Source organism: Crocuta crocuta, unplaced genomic scaffold (assembly GCF_008692635.1).
Source record: "Crocuta crocuta isolate KB4526 unplaced genomic scaffold, BGI_CrCroc_1.0 scaffold393, whole genome shotgun sequence".
Lineage (NCBI taxonomy): Eukaryota > Metazoa > Chordata > Mammalia > Carnivora > Hyaenidae > Crocuta > Crocuta crocuta.
Window position 1 is genome coordinate 96,065 of NW_027530889.1, and position 19,046 is coordinate 115,110.

Sequence of the window (19,046 nt, forward strand, 5' to 3'; positions counted from 1 at the left end):
CAACTGGTTTACACTTGGAATAGGAAAATTAGGCAATGATGTGATACACACATTTTGTTGGCTCGAGTACCTGGAAAAGTTATGACATAGTTGGGGCATGCATGATACTGCCAACTGTGGGTATTGCCTGAAGTTACTTAAGGGCTGCTACAAACATTTCTGTTCCTTATATATTTTACCTTTCAAGGAAGACTGATGGATAGAGTATAAAAGGGCATGAGGAAGAGAAAGAAAGTCCAGTGTGCTGTAGGCAAGCATCACAGAATATAGTCCCTTAGAACTACAAGTGTGAGTCTTTCTTCTAACCCTCAGGAGAAATGGGGCTTGTCAAAGAGCTATAGAGTTAATACCTATGATTCACTAATTTTTGAAACCTTTGTCACTCACTTATAATACAATTAAACATTTTATTTTAATACTGTATTATGAAATGCTGAAGCAAACCACATTTGCTGACAAGGACAGATAAAATTCACCACTTTTCAAGGTTATTCTCAATTTAAAAATTAATTCAAAAGTAGGATTCTAAAATCAGATATAGTAGTGCATATTTCTAAAATGTTAGTTCAAAAAATTAAGCAGTGCTGGGGAGATGCTATAAAATTGTCTGAGGATAGTTCTAAAAACCACATTTGCTAAATAAGAAGGAAATAAAAGGTAAACACCACCAAATGAACAGAAAAAGTGGTCCAAAATTTTTTTTTTGCCTGGATAAGTCTCATTTTTGATATTGTTCTTTTTTGGCTTAGAGAGTGTTTATTGTTACTGTGTGAAAAAATAACAGAAGCTATGCTTAAGGTTATTTTGGTCATGTGTAACTAAGGAACATTGCTAATGAGTGAAAAACTTTGCCAAACAAATTGTTTCAAAGTATACTAACTTTACTAGTTTTATAAATGTTTTTTGAATGTGTACCAACTGTAAGGATACAAAGAGCTGAAAGCATGGGCTCCACTTTTTTTTTTAAATTTTATATTTTATTTATTTCTGAGAGAGAGAGCGCATGAGCAAGCAGGGGAGGGTCAGAGAGAGAGGGAGACACAGAATCTGAAACAGGCTCCAGGCTCTGAGCTGGCTGTCAGCACAGAGCCCGACGTGGGGCTTGAACCCACAAACTGTGAGATCATGACCTGAGCCAAAGTCGGATGCTTATCCGACTGAGCCACCCAGGTGCCCCATGGGCTCCACTCTTTAAGAGGCTACAATCTAATAAAAAAAAAAATAGGACCTTTAATCCAAAATAATCCATGAATTAAGGAAACAATACAATGTATGCAAATTGAAGGCATGAAAAAAGAAAGCAAGCCATTTGTTTACATTTTCTAAAATAGAAATTATAGTATTAGTTGTTTAGTCACGCCTCCTACTTAACTGCCAACAGAAGAATCTCTTCTGGCTAAAGCAGAAAAGGAATTTATTTAAAGACTAGTAGGGAGTTTACAGAAGCCCTGTTAAGGGCCAGGAAACCAAAATAGTATATATGAAAATATGAATCCCAACCACACTTGGAGAGCTTCTCCAGGAAAAACTAGGTTGCCACCACAACTTGACAACTCTGATACTAGGAACTTAGAAAACCAGAAGCTCATACCACCATCTTTGCCAAAAGATAAACCCCCTGTCCAAGACTGTCACCTCAGGTTGCTCTCATACAATTTTAAGTGAGACAATATATGACTGGTCATATGTCTCTGTCTTAGCTGTGAATGGGAATGAGAATATATTTTCTAGCATCTATTTTGAGAAGTTAGGACTTGTAATATAAGAATTAACAAAAAATGTAGGGAAGCTATCCAAAATGGTGGGTGGTCACAAATAATGAATGTCTACTGCATTAAATCATTGTTATTTTATGGTGCAGAGAAATTGAAAATAAGTCAGTTAATAAGTTATAGTTTTTATTTCATAAAAATGTAGAAAATATGTTTAACTTCAGTGATTTCCAAGTCAATAAAATACCACTGAGCTTATGTAAATATATGAAACAAGAGTATAAAAAAACACATATGCTATTTCTGGAATCCGAATAGTTTTAACAAAAAAGAATGGTGAACAGGTCCAATATTGTTAATAAAGCAAAAGTAGATTTAATGATCCAAACTGCCACCTAATTATATAATTATAACAAATTAACAAAAATTTCCTTGAGGATAGTTAACTTCCAATTTAACCAATTTTATTTTTTTAAAAACCTATCTATAACATATTATATACTACCCTACATAATAAACAAGATATATAAAATGTAATAATATTCCCCTAGTAGTTCAAAGTCACCATTACAAACAGAATGCAGTGATTATGAGTGGCTTAAAGACTATTTCTGCAACTATAAATTAACCAGCCCTCTCACCAACTTTCCCAAAATTTTGGGTTGTAGTGTTGTTGTCTCTTAAATCAACAGTGCCCCTGTACACCAATCAGCTCCAAGACTGCCTACTGTTCTATCAGCATTTATATGAGGATTGCCAAGCTTTTAAGCTTTACTGAACTTTTATTCCTTTCTGTTCAACACACATAATCTGTTATCTCCTTTGCATTAGTTTCCAATGCTGACCAAATAAAGATAGTAACAGAAGAATGCCAGGATTTTGCATTTTTTAATATGATTTAAGAAACCATTATTTTAATAGCATATGCCATACAAAAATGGGAAACTACCTACTGTATAAGAATTAAAACAAAGAGTGGAGACTCCCTCGGAATTACAAAACAGAGATCTAACTATGAAATTTACAAGATTTTAAAAAATACTTTAATGTTTGTGTCTGCTCAGATGATCAGCTAAAAATTATCAAAAGCCCATCAGATAACTGAAGTATTACAATATGAAAATATGCACTAGAATTGTTCAGCTTGCTGTCAATTTGAATTTGATAGAAAAGTTGTTTTAACCTACTTAACAGTATGGAAAATTCATCTTCTCACTTCTTATGCCAAAAGTTTTAACAGAAGAAGTAGAATGGAGGGGAAGGAGAAAGAGAAAGGAGAGGGGAGGAGGGAAGAGGAGGAGATGACCAACAACAAAAATGACAAAGATGAAGATGACCAAGATGAAAACCAAGATAAAGATGAAGAAGACTAAGATGCCACCAATGCCTATGCCCAGAACTTAAGTACAACCACAGTAATCATGTGATCTTTGTACACTTCCCTATCTTCAATATGACCCTTCCTTATAAGGATTTCAAAGTTCCTGTCTAGAACTGACTTTACAGTACCTATATTCTAGTCTCTGACCAACTGTTAACAAATATTAGATAGAACTGAAAGATTGACAGAATGTAAGGTATAATGACACCTTATGATGTTAATTATACACAGGGAGGAAGGATTTGTTTAGCACTCCCACCTATCATAGCACATGTTGCTGCCTAAATGTCACACTTTCCCTCTGAGGACTCCAAAGAAATCATGGGATAAGTTAAAAATACATTGAAAAACTTACCTGTCCCACTACCTATTTGCCACATTACAAATTTCAATATTTATGCTTAACTATAAAAGAAAAGCATACTTATGTTAGAAAATTTAGAAGACACAGGTTGAAAGAAGTCCCACCATTCATATGTCTTTAGGTGAACTCTAAATGTGGATGCACATGAAGTTAACAATCTCCTGTACTGAAAAGAAGGAAAAACAGGCCACTGAAGTTAGGATAGCAAGTATGAGGAAAAGAAAGATATGAGAATAGAGCACTATGCTGAAACTTAAAGGTGAAAGAGGGCCTTGTAAATACTATTAAGCCATTAAAGTTTTCGTGTGTACTTGCTTTGTTTGGGGGAGGTTCTAGGTAATGGGATAGGTAAGTGGCATCAACAAATTTGCATCTCAGAAAGTTCACTCCAGTTTTAATGTAAAAACAGCCTGGAATTAGGCAAGCATGGACAATGTTAAACCAATTAAGAAAAGTCTATCATAGGCTGAAGTGAGAAATGAAGAAACTAGATGGAGGTAGAGAAATAGAAGAAAGTGGGCAGATTCAAAAAAGACTTAAGAAATGAAACTAACTGTTGAAGGAATTAAGATAATCCAGAAGTAGGGGAATCCTGGGGTTTCCTTGTCCCTCAAACACAGCTGTATTGAGGTCAGATCAATTGTAATACTCAAGAAATCGGTCTGGAGACTGGCAGAAGGATCTCCAAGGTTTGAGGGAGACAGCATGGCAGGTACAAAGTGTGTGGAAGTGAACTGGGGGAGAGAAAAATGAAGTGCTGTGGGGAGAAGGGAACCCTTTCTGTGGAGAGAAAAAAGGGAGGAAAGGAGGAGTTGAGAGAGTGGAGCACTGGGTTCGCACAAAAGGAAAACCTGTCTGGACTAACTACCAGAGAGCAAGAAGTACTGAATGTTGCAGGGTTTTTTGTTTTGTTTTTTGCAAACAGCGTTTAGAGCTCAAATTCTGAGGTTCCGGAAGTGCGCAACTTTCTCTGGAGTAGAGCTGTGGCACAGACTCCTAGGAGAAGGAGGGAACTGACCCTAGAGAGCATAGTGTGGTATAGGGATCGCCCAGGCACACTAGGAGAGACCATTTCCCTTCCTGGAATGCTTTTGGAAGAGGGTATATTGCCCCTTCAAAGATAAAAGATTCTGTAAGCTCAGCAAAGGCCTTTCATTGGCAGGGGACAAAGTAGCACCCAGAGAACATGTAAGCTTTTTGTTGCTTTTAGAGGTGCTCTGCCATGGATTCCGTGCAGTGCACCGAACTATTTTTCTGGCATAAAAGACATTAGACACAGTGTGGAAAGGCTCTGCTCCTTAAGAGGGGGGTGGATCGCTGAGTGCTAGGTTCTTTAAGACATCAAGTTTTTAATCCCAGCACAGAAAAAACACAGGAGAACTGTGGTACAGGGAGAGCTGAACTGCTCCCACTATTCTGTGAGGGCTGCCTGAATAGCCGGAGGTGTGAGATTCCCTGTCTGGGGACAAGAGATTTGGGTTGGTGCCATTTTCCCCCAAACACCAACACAATGGACTTTGCTGGGCAGCAAAGGGACCCCCAATGTGGGTGGGGCCCACTTACACCAAACCCTGTCCCCATGCTTGCAAATGCTTATTAACTAAAGCAAGACTGACTCTGAGCCAAGGCAGCCAGCCTTTCCTCCAGAAGACCAGCACAACCAGCATTCATCATGTACCAAATGTACTGAAAATCCAGTGCTTCAAAATTATACCCACAGTTCTGGTGGAACTAGAACTAAGCTTACATTTTTTACTTTTTCTTTCTTCTTCGTTTTTTCTAGCAGCCTCATAGTTTCTTGCTTTTTTTTTTCATTTCCTTTTCTGTCCATTTTTGGATCAGCTTCTTTATTCTTTTCTTTTTCTTTCTTTTTTTCTTTTCTTCCTGTTTTTTTTTCTTTTTCTTTGGAATCAGTCTTTTAGGTTTTTGATTCTCTGAGGTTCCCTCCCCTCTTTTTCTAGGCTTATTTTAATAAAAATCAAGGCACACCTAGTTAAAGGTCCAAATAGTCCTCACTGCAAGCAAGGATGAGCTCCAGAGTGGACTGACCAGTGAGAAAGAGCAGCCAAAACGACAACAGCAGAGTGCACACAGCATACACAGAAACACTTTCTTAAGTGCCAGGCCCTAGACCTTGTATAACCTCTTTTAAATATAATATTACTCTTAGGTGTAGGAAACACAAGTTCTTAAAACATGCAAAAGACAGAAACTGAGCCAAAATGACAAGAGAGAGGAATTCTCCCCAAAAGAAAGGTCAAGAAGCAATCAAAGCCAAGGGTTTGCTCAAAAAAGGTATAAGCAATATATCTGAACAAGAATTTAGAACAACAGTCCTAAGACTACTAGCTGGGCTTGAAAAAAGCATAGAAGACACCAGAGAAACACTTGCTGCAGAGATCAAAGACCTAAAAAGTAGTCAGGCTGAGATAAAAAAATGCTATAACTGAGATGCAAAACTGACTGGATATAGTCACAACAAGGATTGAAGAAATAGAGGAGAGAATAGGCGATAAAATTATGAAAAATAATGAAGATTAAGAGGGAAAGTAAACTATTAGATCACAAGGGAAGACCTGGAGAACTTAGTGATGCCATAAAATTAAACAATATCCATATAATAGGAGTCTAAGAAGAAGAAGAGAGGGAAAAGGAGGTAGAAGTTTTCCCCTAATCTGGGGAAGGAAAAAGGCATTCAAGTCCAAGAGCACAGAGAACTCCCCTCAAAATCAACAAGAACAGGTCAACACCATGACATACTATAGCAAAAACTGCAAAATACAAAGATAAAGAGAGAATTCTGAAAGCAGCTAGTTAACGTCTTTAACCTACAAGGGTAGACACATAGGTTAGCAACAGATCTGTCCACTGAAATTTGGCAGGCCAGAAGAGAGTGGCTAAATATACTAAATGGGAAAAATACACACCCAACAATTCTCTATCCAGCAAGGCTTCACTGTAAATAGAAGGAGAGACAAAGAGTTTCCCAAACAAAAATTAGAGGAGTTTCTGACCACTAAACCAGCCCTGCATGAAATTTTAAGGTGGACTCTGAGGAGAGAAAAAAAAATAAAATTAAAAGAATAAATTTTTTACTTAATTAATTAAAAAATAATAAATGAAAAGACTAAAGTAGCAAAGACTATAAAGGACCAGAGAACATCACCAGAAACACTAACTCTATAGGTAACACAATGGCACTAACTTCATATATTTCAATAATCACTCTGAATGTAAATGGACTAAAAATGCTCCAATTAAAAGACACAGGGTTCAGAAATGATAATAAAACAAAACTCATGTATATTCTGCCTAGAAGAGATATCTACACCTAAAGACACCTGCTGATTGGAAGTGAGGGGATGGAGAACCATCTATTATGCTAATGGATGTCAAAAGAAAGCCAGAGTTGCTTTACTTTCATCAGACATACTATATTTTAAAAGAAAGACTGTAACAAGAGAAGAAGACGGGCATTATATCATCATTAAGGGGTCTATTCACCAAGAAGATCTAATCATTGTAAATATTTATGCCCTCAACTTGGGCAAAAACAAATACATAAATCAATTAATCACAAACATAAAGAAACTCATTGATAATAATACAATAATAGTAGTGAACTTTACTACCTCTATATACAGTAATGGACAGATCATCTAAGCAGAAAATCAAGGAAACAATGGCTTTCAATGACACACTGGACCAGTTGGACTTAACAGATATATTCAGAACATTTCATCTTAAAGCAGCAGAATATACATTGTTCTGAGTGTACATGCAACATTCCGCAGAACAAATTACATTTGGGTCCAAATCAGCCCTCAGCAGTTACAAAAAGATCAAGATCATAACATACATATTTTCAGGTCACAACACTATGAAACTTGAAGACAACCACAAGAAAAAATTCAGAAAGCCCTCAAATATATGGAGGTTAAAGAATCCTCCATTAGTAGGATTACTAATAAATGAATAGGTTAACCAGGCAATTAAAGAAGGAATTTAAAATACATGGAAGCCAATGAAAATGAAAACATGATAGTCCAAACCTTTTGGAATGCAGCAAAGGTAATCTAAGAGGGAAGTAGATTGCAATTAAACTCTATCACAAGAAGCAAGAAAGGTCCTAAATGCTCAACCTAACCTTATACCTAAAGGAGCCAGAAAAGAAACAGCAAATAAAGCTTTAGGCAGCAGAAGAAGGGAAATAATAAGGATTAGAGCAGAAATAAACAATATAGAAACAAACAAACAAAACAGTAGAACAGATCAATGAAACTAAAGGCTGCTTCTTGGAAATAAACAAAATTGATAACCCCCTAGCTAGGCTTATCAAAAAGAAAAAAGAAAGGATCCAAATAGATAAAATCACAAATGAAAGAGATTTTACAACCAACACCACAGAAATACAATTATAAGAGAATACTATGAAGAATTATATGCCAAGAAACTGGGCAATTGGGAAGAAATGGACAAATTCCTAGAAACCCATAAACTACCTGGGTGCCTAGATGGTTCAGTTGGTTATGTGTACAACTCCTGGTTTAGACTCAGGTTATAATCTCACAGTTCGTGAGCTTGAACCCTGTGTCAGGCTCTGTGCTGACAGTCCAGAGCCTGCTTGAAATTCTCTCTCCTTCTCTTTCTGCCCTTCCCCCGCTTACACTCTTGCACTCTCTCTCTCTCAAAATAAACAAACAAACTTGAAAAGGAAAGGGAAAAAAAAGGAAAAGAAAGGAATCCACAAACTACAAAACTTGGAACAGTAAGAAATAGAAAATATGAACAGACCCATAACCAGGAAAGAAATTGAATCAGTAATCAAAAATCTCCCAAGGAACAAGAGTCCTGGGCTGGATGGCTTCCCAGGGTAAATTCTACCAGTCACTTAAAGAAGAGTTCACACATATTCTTCTCAAACTGTTCCAAAAAACAGAAATGGAAATAATGCTTCCAAACTCATTCTATGAAGCCAGCACTACCTTGACTACAAAAACAGCCAAAGATACCTCTAAAAAGGACAATTATACACTAATAGCCCTGATGAACCTAGATACAAAAATTCTCAACAAGATACTAGCAAAGAGAATTCAACATTACACTAAAAGAATTATTCACCATGGCCAAATGCGATTTACTCCTGGGCTGTAGGGCTGGTTCAATGTTTGCAAAACAATCACAGAAATATACTGCATTAAAAAAAAAATAAAGTATTAGAACTATATGATCCTCACAGCAGAAACAGAAAAAACATTTGACAAAATACTGCATCCATTCTTGATTTAAAAAACCCTCAACAAAATACAGATAGATGGAACATATCTCAACATCTTAAAGGCCATATATGAAAGACCCACTGCTAACCTCATCCTCACTGTGGAAAAACTGAGAGCCTATCCCCTACAATCAGGAACAAGACAAGGATGACCACTCTCATTGTTATTACTTATTATAGCACTGAAAGTCTTAGGCTCAGCAATCAAATAGCAAAAACAAATAAAAGGCATAGAAATTGCCAAGGAAGAAGTCAAACTTGCACTATTTGCAGATCCCATGATACTCTATGTAGAAAACCTGAAAGACTCCACCAAAAAATTACTAGAACTAATTCTTGAATTCACCAAAGCTGCAGGATATAAAATCAATGTGCAGAATCTTGCATTTCTATATACCAATAGCAAAGCTATTCCAGAAATCCAGGAACCAGTCCCATTTACAACTGTACCAAAAACAATAAGATACTTAAGAATATACTTAACTACAGAGGTAAACCATCTATACCCTTTAAACTATGGAACACTTATGAAAAATATTGAAGAGGACACAAAGAAATGGAAAAACATACCATGCTCATTGATTGAAAGAACAAACATTGTTAAAATATCTATACTATCCAAAGCAATCTATACATTTAATGCAATCCCTATCAAAATCCCACCAGCATTCTTCACAGGGCTAGATTAAACAATCCTAAAATGTATATGGAACCAGAAAAGACCAAAATAGCCAAAGCAATCCTGAAAAAGAAAAAACAAAACTGGAGGCATCATGGTTCTTAATTTCACGCTACTGTACAAAGCCGTAGTCATCAAGACAATATGATACTGGCACAAAAACAAACACATAGATCAATGGAAGAGAAGAGAAAATGCAGAAATGGACAACTATATTGTCAATTCACCATTGAAAAAGCAGGAAAAAAAAATCCAATAGAAAAAAGTCTCTTCAATAAATGGTGTTGGGAAAACTGGACGGTGACATGCAGAAGAATGAAACTGGACCACTTTCTTACACCTCACACTGGACACCTTTCTTACACTTCTCCTACAGGAGAACAAAGGCAGCAATCTCTCTGACCTCAGCTGAAGCAACTTCTTACTAGACACGTAGCCAAGAGGCCAGGGAAAGAAAAGCAAACATACTACTGGGACCTCATCAAAATAAAAAGCTTCTGCACTGCAAAGGAAATAATCAAAACTAAAACACAACCAATGGAATGGGAGAAGATAGTTGCAAATGACCTATCGGATACTAGGGTTAGTATCCAAAATCTTTAAAGAACTAACTAAACTCAACACCCACAAAACAAACACCCCTGTTAAGAAATGGGCAGAAGACATGAATACACACTTTTCCAAAGAAGACATCCAGATAGCTAACACATGAAAAGATGCTCAACATCACTCATCATTAGGAAAATACAAATCAAAACCAAAATAAAATACCACCCTTCAACTGTCAGAAGGTCTAAAATTAACAAGACAAAAAACAACATGTGTTGGCAAGGATGCAGAGAAAGGGGAACTCTCTTGCACTGCTGGTGGGAATGCAAACTGTGCAGCCACTCTGCAGAACAGAACGGAGGCTCCTCAAAAACCTGAAAATAGAACCACCCTATGATCTGGCAATAACACTATTAGTTATTTACCCAAAGGTTACAAAAAAACAAATTTGAAGGGGTACATGCACCCCAATGTTTATAAGCAGCATTAACAATAATAACCAACCTATGGAGAGAACCCAAATGTCTATCAACTGATGAATGGATAAAGAAGATGTGGGATATACATACAATGGAATATTACTCAGACATAAAAAAAAAAAAAAAATCTTGCCATTTGCAATGACATGGATGAAGCTAGAGAATATTGTGCTAAGTGAAATAAGTCAGTCAGAGAAAGATAAATACCATATGATCTCATTCATATGTGGAATTTTAAGAAACAAAACAAATGAGCAAAGGGAAAAGACAGAGAGACAAGTCAAGAAAGAGACTCTTAATTATGGAGAACAAACTGGTGGTTACTAGAAGGAAGGAAGTGCAGTGTAGGATGGGTCAAATAGGTGATGAGGATTAAGCAGTGCACTTGTGATGACCACCCGGTGATGTATGGAGGTGTTGAATCATTATATTGTACACTTGAAACTAATATTACACTGTATGTTAACTAACTGGAATTTAAATTAAAACTCAAGAAAAAATTACATACGGTTAAGCTATGCTATACTTTATTGAAAAGGAAGAAAAATGAAGTCAATGTAAATATTTCTCCTTCAAAATGTAAGGAAAACAAAAGTTTTTTCAAATCAAAAAATGAAAGTTTATTGACAGACCTACATTATGAGTAATGATAAAGAAAGTTGTTTAGGCAGTAGAAAAATGACACCACATGGCACCATGGATCAATACAAAAGAAAGTCAGACTGTTGGGAAGAGTATACGTATGGATAAATTTAAAATATGTTTTCCCTCTAATTCTTAAAATTCTTCAAAAAGTAACTATTTAAAGAACATACAGTAATGGAGCATTGGGGTTTAAAATACACTGTAGAAATAAAATGACAACAACAGCTCAAAGTATGAGAAGATGTAAACAGTATACTGTAAAGTAGTATAACATTTGAAGTTAAATGGGATAAATAAGCACATATTGTAAAGCCTAGAGAAGCCACTAAAAAAAAATTCAAACAATGATGGCTCATAAGCCAACAGTGGAGATATATGCAATATTAAATAATGTCAGAAATATTATCAGGGATAAAAAGAGACACTCATGATAAGAAGAATGTCAACCCATCAAAAAACCCTAAGCATCAAAATCTTTCAGAACTCAAAGTACAAACAGACAAAAGGCCCTATACTAAAATCAATTGTATATCTCTACAAAATTCTATACAAAACTCTATATAAATTTTCTACACAAAATTGTATTTCTATATAAAAATAATAAATTGAATTTTAAAAATAATTTACAATTCCATCAAAAACATGAAAATATATATGGGTAAAATTAACCAAATATATGAAAAATGTAAACAACTTAAAATTATAAGATAGCACTGAAAGAAATTTACAATTATCCAGAAAATTACTGATAAAGTCCATGTAATTTCAATCAAAATTTCCTCAGACTGTTTATTTTTTTGTAGGAGTTTGCAATATGATATAAGTCACACAGAAATAAAGTCAAGATCCTAGAATAACCTAACAATTTTGAAAACAAAAAACAAAGACTCATATTCCCAAATTTCAAGGCTTACTATAAAAGCTACAGCAATCAAGTCAATATATTATTAGCCTAAGGACAGACCTAAAGATAAATGAAACAATATAAAGTCCACAAAGACTCACAAATGAAACAGAATATAGTTCACAAAGTCTCACTGATTTTCAACAAAGATGCAAATCTAATTTATAATGAAAGAATAGTTTTTTCAACAAATGATATTGGGACAATAGACTATATGGGAAAAATAATACTTTTATTCTTACTTCAAACCACATATAAAAATTAACTTCAAATGAATCAAAAACCTAACCATAAAATAAAAATTTAGAAATTTCTGGGGAAAAAAAGGGAGAAAATTTATAATCTTGGGTAAGCTAAGATTTCTTAAGCCATAAAAAGCACAAAACATTTAAAAAAAGAACAAACCCAAACTAAAAATTTTCCTTTTCTTAAAATTAAACACTGAAAATCAAAGGCCATAGACAAGGAGAAAATATCTGCAATACAAATATATCTGACAAAGTACTTGTATCCTTAATATATAAAAGAATTCTTAAAATTCAATAATAAAAAGCATTGGAATGATAAAGTGACAAGAGCAGTTTCTTCTGGGGACAAAGGGAAAATACAGGGAATCTTGATTTTACCTATGTTAATTTCTCTAAAAATTGCTGAGTAGTAAGTACATATGGCTTTATTATAATTTTATTTATTCTTTGCTTCGTGTTTAAAATATTTATAACTTAAAAATCAAAACTTAATGCTCTACTCAAAGAAAAAGTTTAATTCATATTACTCCATGAAATTATCACTAAGACATTTAATGGAGGATTTCTGCCCATGTCCTATTCACTTATGTTTATTTGACATTAAACACAGGGCACAAATAAACATACATAGAACTGGAGGGGAAGAAGAAGATTCAGTCATATTTCTAGTTTTCTACTAGTCATTCCTACTTGAACAATTAAATGTTTCCCTTACCACTTCAAACAATGTACTAAAAAGAATTTACTGATCTTTCCCATTCTAAAAGAGATTTAGACTCTTCTGTTTTCTTTGTTTGTTCCACCATTTTACAAGTCATAAGGACAGTATATTGTTTAGGAGCACAACCTCCAGGGCCAAACTGCCTGGGTTCAAATCTTGACTACCACTCAAAAACTGCTTGACCCTGGACAAGTTAATTAATCTCTCTGTGCTTCAGGATGAATGTTAAATACATGTAAGATATCTAGAGCTAAACATGGCAAATAATCATGTTTAATAAATAATTACAATCTTTTTTTCCCTCCTTACTGCTCTATCACTATGATTATAACTATGTCCTGACTTACATTTGTCTTTTCCTTTGTTTCCCCTTAGTATTAAAGAAGGTACTAAGTAAGTCTTTTTACTTGTTCCCAGGACAATCTGACCTCTCTCTCTCTATTTCTGGTCATCAGTAGTGGAGATCTAGACTACTACAGTTTTCTTCCCAAAGCGTTCCTTTTCTTCATTTTTTTCTCCATTCTAATCTATTATACCCTATTGTCAGATTAATCTTTATCCCTTTCCATAAAATCCCTTTTCTTATAGCAGGAGTAGTTCTATGAGGTTTTGTAGAAGGGAGAAAAAACTGTATTTCACAGTGGATTCTGAATTAATCACTAGAATAAAAAGTATGTTGTAAGAAAGTCTCAAAGTTGAGTTTTAATCATCCAATTATCAAAGCAAGCTAAATTTATTACTATGAAAGTAGCAACAACATATTATAAATTGCTTTTGAGTAAGCATTAGCAGTTCCCTATTATATCAGCAATCATTCCTAACATAGTTTGAGTATGAGATTTGATTTAGTATGAAAATCACAGTCTTTTTTGAGTAATCACACTTCTTTGGGACTTTTTCTCTTTGTTATAAATAAAATGTTATATAAATGCCATCAATCTATGCTCCCAGATCATAGAAGGTAACACTAAACACAACATTCTTTCTTGATGAGCCCAGAGTAAGGTGAATATCCAGAAAATTAATACCAATGGAGGATATAGCAGAGGTGAACCTATCATCTACCTGTCATTTTGAACTACACAATCTTTGGAATTTCTTCTAATTTTAAAGGTATATGAAACTATTCTATACCTAATTTGTATCTAAGCGATACAAATCTATATAAAACTCTCTTGATTTAAAATTTGATAATACTTTTATTTCCATTTATAATTCTAGAAATCTAGAAGGCATTCTGAAATCTTTTGTCAAAATTAATTTTTATAGCTTCAAAGTAATTTGGATTAAAGTTTAATACTGTATTTTAAAACAAATTTCACTGTGATTATTTCATTTTGAATTCATACACTTGGTGACCATGTATTTTGCAACACAAGTAAAATGGGCCCAAAGTGACATGGACACACAAAAGTTATACAGCTCTACTCTTGGAAAAGTACTTCCTAGAAATTTAAACATGAAACTTTTTTTAACATTTACCTTTTTTCTTCTTTTGCTCTCAGCTGTTCTTCCTGTCTTAAAACTTGAACCATTATAGACTCAAAAACTCCACTTGTCAAGCCTGCCAAACTTCGTGGTGTTGACCGACGCCTTGTTGAGGTACATGCAGTTCCCTTCTCATCCTCCAGTCCATAATAGCCTCTAGATGTAACTGCTATCGTTGTCTTTTCTCTCAAGTGCCTTGGAGAAGAATAAGTCAGTTCATAAGGTCAAATCTTTCTGGGTAAGCAATAAACCCCCTTAACCAGCATCTTAAGAATAATCTCTTTTGCTAATTATATAATGTATATAGTTAAACCTTACTTAGCTATGCTCCAGATTTTTCTTTTGTTTTTTTGTTTATTTACTGTTGAGAGAGAGGGAACGGGGGAACGACAGACACAGGGAGACAGAGGATCTGAAGTGGGTTCTCTGACAGCAGAGCCTGATGTGGGGATCGAACTCCTGAGCCACAAGATCATGACCTGAGTCAAAGTCAGATGCTTAACTGACTGAGCCACCCTATGCTCCAGATTTTTATTCACCCTACACTAATTTTTAGTTTTCCTTACCCATATCATAAAATCAGTCTGACAAGCCCCTACCCTACATTTAAGAAATACATAAATCTTGGGGTACCTGGGTGGCTCAGCCAGTTAGACGTCCGACTTTAGTTAGCTCGGGTCATGATCTCGCAGTTGGCGGGTTAGAGTCCTGCTTTGGGCTCTGTGCTGGCAGCTCAGAGCCTAGAGCCTGCTTCAGACTCTGTTTCCCTCTCTCTCTCTCTGCCCCTCCCCCACTTATGATCTGTCTCTCTCCCTCTCTAAGAAATAAACACACATTTAAAAAATTTTTTTAAATATATAAATCTTTAGCACTAAAATTAATCATTAAAACACTATCTCTTTAATGGAAAAAAGTTTATTGCTTGCAAAATTAAATGCAACTCATCTTTGCTTCGTATAATTCATACTACTTATCATTGATATAGGAGAATGCGCAATACTACAAAAACATTTTGGGAGAGTAAATTCATGGTACATAAATACTTTGAAGAAATTATAAACAAATGAAGTATACAATATATAACTGCAAATTTGGAAACCTGACTAACCTATAAAAAGAATCTAGGAATTGAGATTACCTCTTCAATGTCACCACAAATGTCTCTCTACTCTATAATGTTCTAGTAATACTGAGATACTAATCTAATAATTGAAAATACTGCTGAAAAAGTTTCTCAGCAGTTTGTTTAATTATCCATAAATCCCCTTAATGAATGTGAAATAACTGATTAAAACAATTTATGCTGTAAGGGATGCCTGGGTAGCTCAGTCGTTTAAGCATCCAAGTCATAATTTTGGCTCAGGCCATGATCTCACAATTGTGAGATCAAGTCCCATAACAGGTTCTGTGCTGACTGTGGAGGCTGCCCGAGAATCTCGCTGTCCCTCTTTCTCTCTGCTCTTCTCCTGTTTGCAAGTATGCATATACTTGTTCTCTCTCTCTCAAAATAAATAAATCTAGTTAAAAAAAAAATCACACTGGAAAAAAAAGATTAATGTTATCATGTTTTAAAGTCTAAATTAAAACCTGACTTCTGAACTTTTATCTATAAAAGAGAGAATTACAAAAAGCATCAGGGAAAATACCTTCTCTTTTACCTTTGTAAAATATTCCAGAGTCTCTGAAGGTTTTGTACATGGTATTGTTTCTACAATGGCAAAACCAAGTCAATACCCCAGGTAAGCATTCAATATGCTCAATAAGAATCTATGTAAATTAAAAGTTGACCCTGTTTCTCTGCTTTCCTATAAGCTTCCTTTAATGTAACATAGGGTAAGATTCAACAAAACAAACCTTAATGGCATGAAATACAAAGGCCTGTCCATCTTGGAGTTTGTTCACAGTGGTTTATTACTCTAAGTTATTAGAACTTTTGTAAGAATCTTAGTCTTAGGCCATCTAGATCCCATAAATGGTACAACTATAAGGTTCTACTGAACTATGGCACTATTATGTATTTTCTTTGTTATGGGGATAATAATATAACTGATTTAGCTTTAAGTACGTCATGAACCTTTAAATTAGTTTTCAACTAATCCTAAAGAATTTGGGCTAATATATAATACCCATACTGTTTCAGGCTGTGATTATTTTATACACAATAGCATAGATGGCTAATTGGGCGGGGAGTAAGAAATGTGGACCAAAAGTTAATAAGCTGTCTGGCAATAACAGTAACTTTAATTACTTCCTCATCAATACTAATGGAAGAGAATATTAATGCACTGAAACATAATGATCTCTCTGAGGCCATAGTATATGCAGAACACTGGGAATAAGAGAGTTGAGGGAAATAGTAAGACACACAGCTAAATTGTTATGTAAACAAGTCAGCAACTAAATTTTACCCTTTAACTTCAAGTAGAGAAGTCCTACGAGTAGAAAAGGTGAAGTTTAATATAAACTACTTTTTTAAACAGTATTTTTCATAAATTAATATCCTTTAGAGAAATATTCAAAGAGAAATTAATGCTTTAGAGAAATATTCAAAGAGAAATTAATGTCCTTTACTACTCATCATAAATAAAAATGGATATACTTTGATATTTATTATTCATAATTAAAATACAAGAAGGAAAACTATAATGTCTCTTTCATATCAACATGTCATGATTAAGACATATTCCTCAGTATTGGGGAGAATCTAAGGAAAGAATAATTCTCATACAATATTGAATATGTAAAATTGGCACATTATTTTTTAAGTCAATTTGGTAATAATCATTAAATTTAATGTGCACATATTCTTTGACTCATCATGTCCCTAGAAATTTATCCTATAGACGTATCTCCACAACTGTGAGCAATACGTACACACACACACACACACATCACATACACACACACAAATGCACAATTGCACAGAATACTGTTATTTTAAAAGAATAACCCCCAAAGCGCCTGGGTGGCTCAGTCAGTTAAGCAACCAACACTTGGTTTCAGCTCAGGTGACGATCTCATGGTTTGTGAGTTCAAGCCCTGTGTCAGTCTCCACAGCTGGCAGCGCAGAGCCTGCTTGGGATTCTCTCTCTCTCCTTCTCTTTGTTCCTCTCCCGCTCATGCTGTTTCTATCTCTCTCAAAATAAATAGGTAAACTTAAAAAAAAAGAAGAACCTGTAAACATAAAGGTCCTTTTATACAACATGGATTAAATAATGTGTACCATAACATGGAATAACATCCATCCATCAAAAGGAATAAGGAAGTCTGTATGTACTCACTGTAAAAGATGTCCATATTACACTTTTCTGTGTTAATACAGTCCAAATTTCAGAATTCAGAGGCTTAATTCTGTTTCAAATTATTCAAGTTAAGTATTAAGAAAGAAGTAAATTGCTATTGAAGCCTTACTTATGGTTAATATGTGCACTGACACTGCCCCCCCCACTAAAAACAGAGGTTTGAAAAGGTTTCCCTTATTATGTGATTTTTGTTGTTGCTATCAAAATAAAATGTAACAGCTAAGAAAACTGTATCTGAACATTAAAACTTGGAAACAAAATTATCTAATATGTTTAAAAATATTGTAAATAAAGAGTTTCAGTCAAAATTTAAATGTAACTACAGCTCTCAGGGCGCTGGCAAGATAACACTAAACTGGATGTAATGTTTAATGAAAAGACTATTCACAAATGTGTAGCCAACGTTAACGGAAACTAGAAAGGGATGGTGAGGTACTCTTGGGCTAGCTAAAGAGCTCTGGACCCAAAAGGGGAAAAGATGGGATAATACTAGAACAAAGGAAGCTATAATTATAGAAGAGGGCCACAGAATGATGGAGCACAGTTACTGACAATATATAGCGCAGCAAAGAGAAAGCTGTCTGTTAGACTATCCCAACCTCTCTCAGTCCTCCTGTCAGTGCCTCCCATTGACTGAACCCAATCAAAAGCCAGAACACAAGGCAGACCATTTGATGCAATCCTTAGAAATCAGCCTCTTGGGACACAGAACACATTGCACAAAAGTGGAGAATAGATTTGGAGGAGCAAATGAGAATTATCCAACAAAGTTGAACCTTAGTATCAGACTTCAAGAACAACTATTTGAAATTAGGGAAGACAGAACTCTTATTGGTGAATTGCAACAAAAACTTTTGCCTGTCTGATAAGCAACAAACTTTTGTCTGTCTAATATAGTCAGCCCAGCTTATAATGTCATTCAATCTGGATGTATGCATCTTTATGAGTTCTGAATTACAAAAGTCATTAAAGTCAAGTACCAAAGTAAATTTAACATAAAACAAAAGTTACAAATAGTTCAATAGCCAAGTATTATACCAAGATTTTCAAAACTAATGAAATATCACAATGCCCTCTTCAAAACTAACGTTTTATAACATTAATGCTTAAGTATTAGATTGTAACATTTTACAATATATTAAACATAATAGTACAAAATACGATTAAATGATTGATAAATAAATATAGATACATTGGGGGTACCAATATTCAAAATATTTTCTGCTTGGGAAGCCAGATTATAAAAGCTTGGAAACAAGTATTCTCATATTCAGCTGTACTGGATATCCAAAAAAG

General features: G+C 34.7%; 1 protein-coding gene across 3 annotated transcripts in view; it reads right to left on the reverse strand.

Moving 5' to 3' along the window:
* BRD10 (bromodomain containing 10) overlaps window positions 1–19,046 on the reverse strand; it is a 116,332-nt gene that overhangs the window by 82,726 nt on the left and 14,560 nt on the right. For 2 of the 3 annotated variants that reach the window (XM_077769653.1, XM_077769652.1), the window contains exon 2: window positions 14,443–14,643. The exons of the other annotated variant lie outside the window; for it this stretch is intronic. In XM_077769653.1, coding sequence (XP_077625779.1) covers window positions 14,443–14,643 — 201 coding nt within the window. The remainder of the gene's footprint in view (window positions 1–14,442; window positions 14,644–19,046) is intronic. 3 annotated transcript variants of the gene reach the window in all.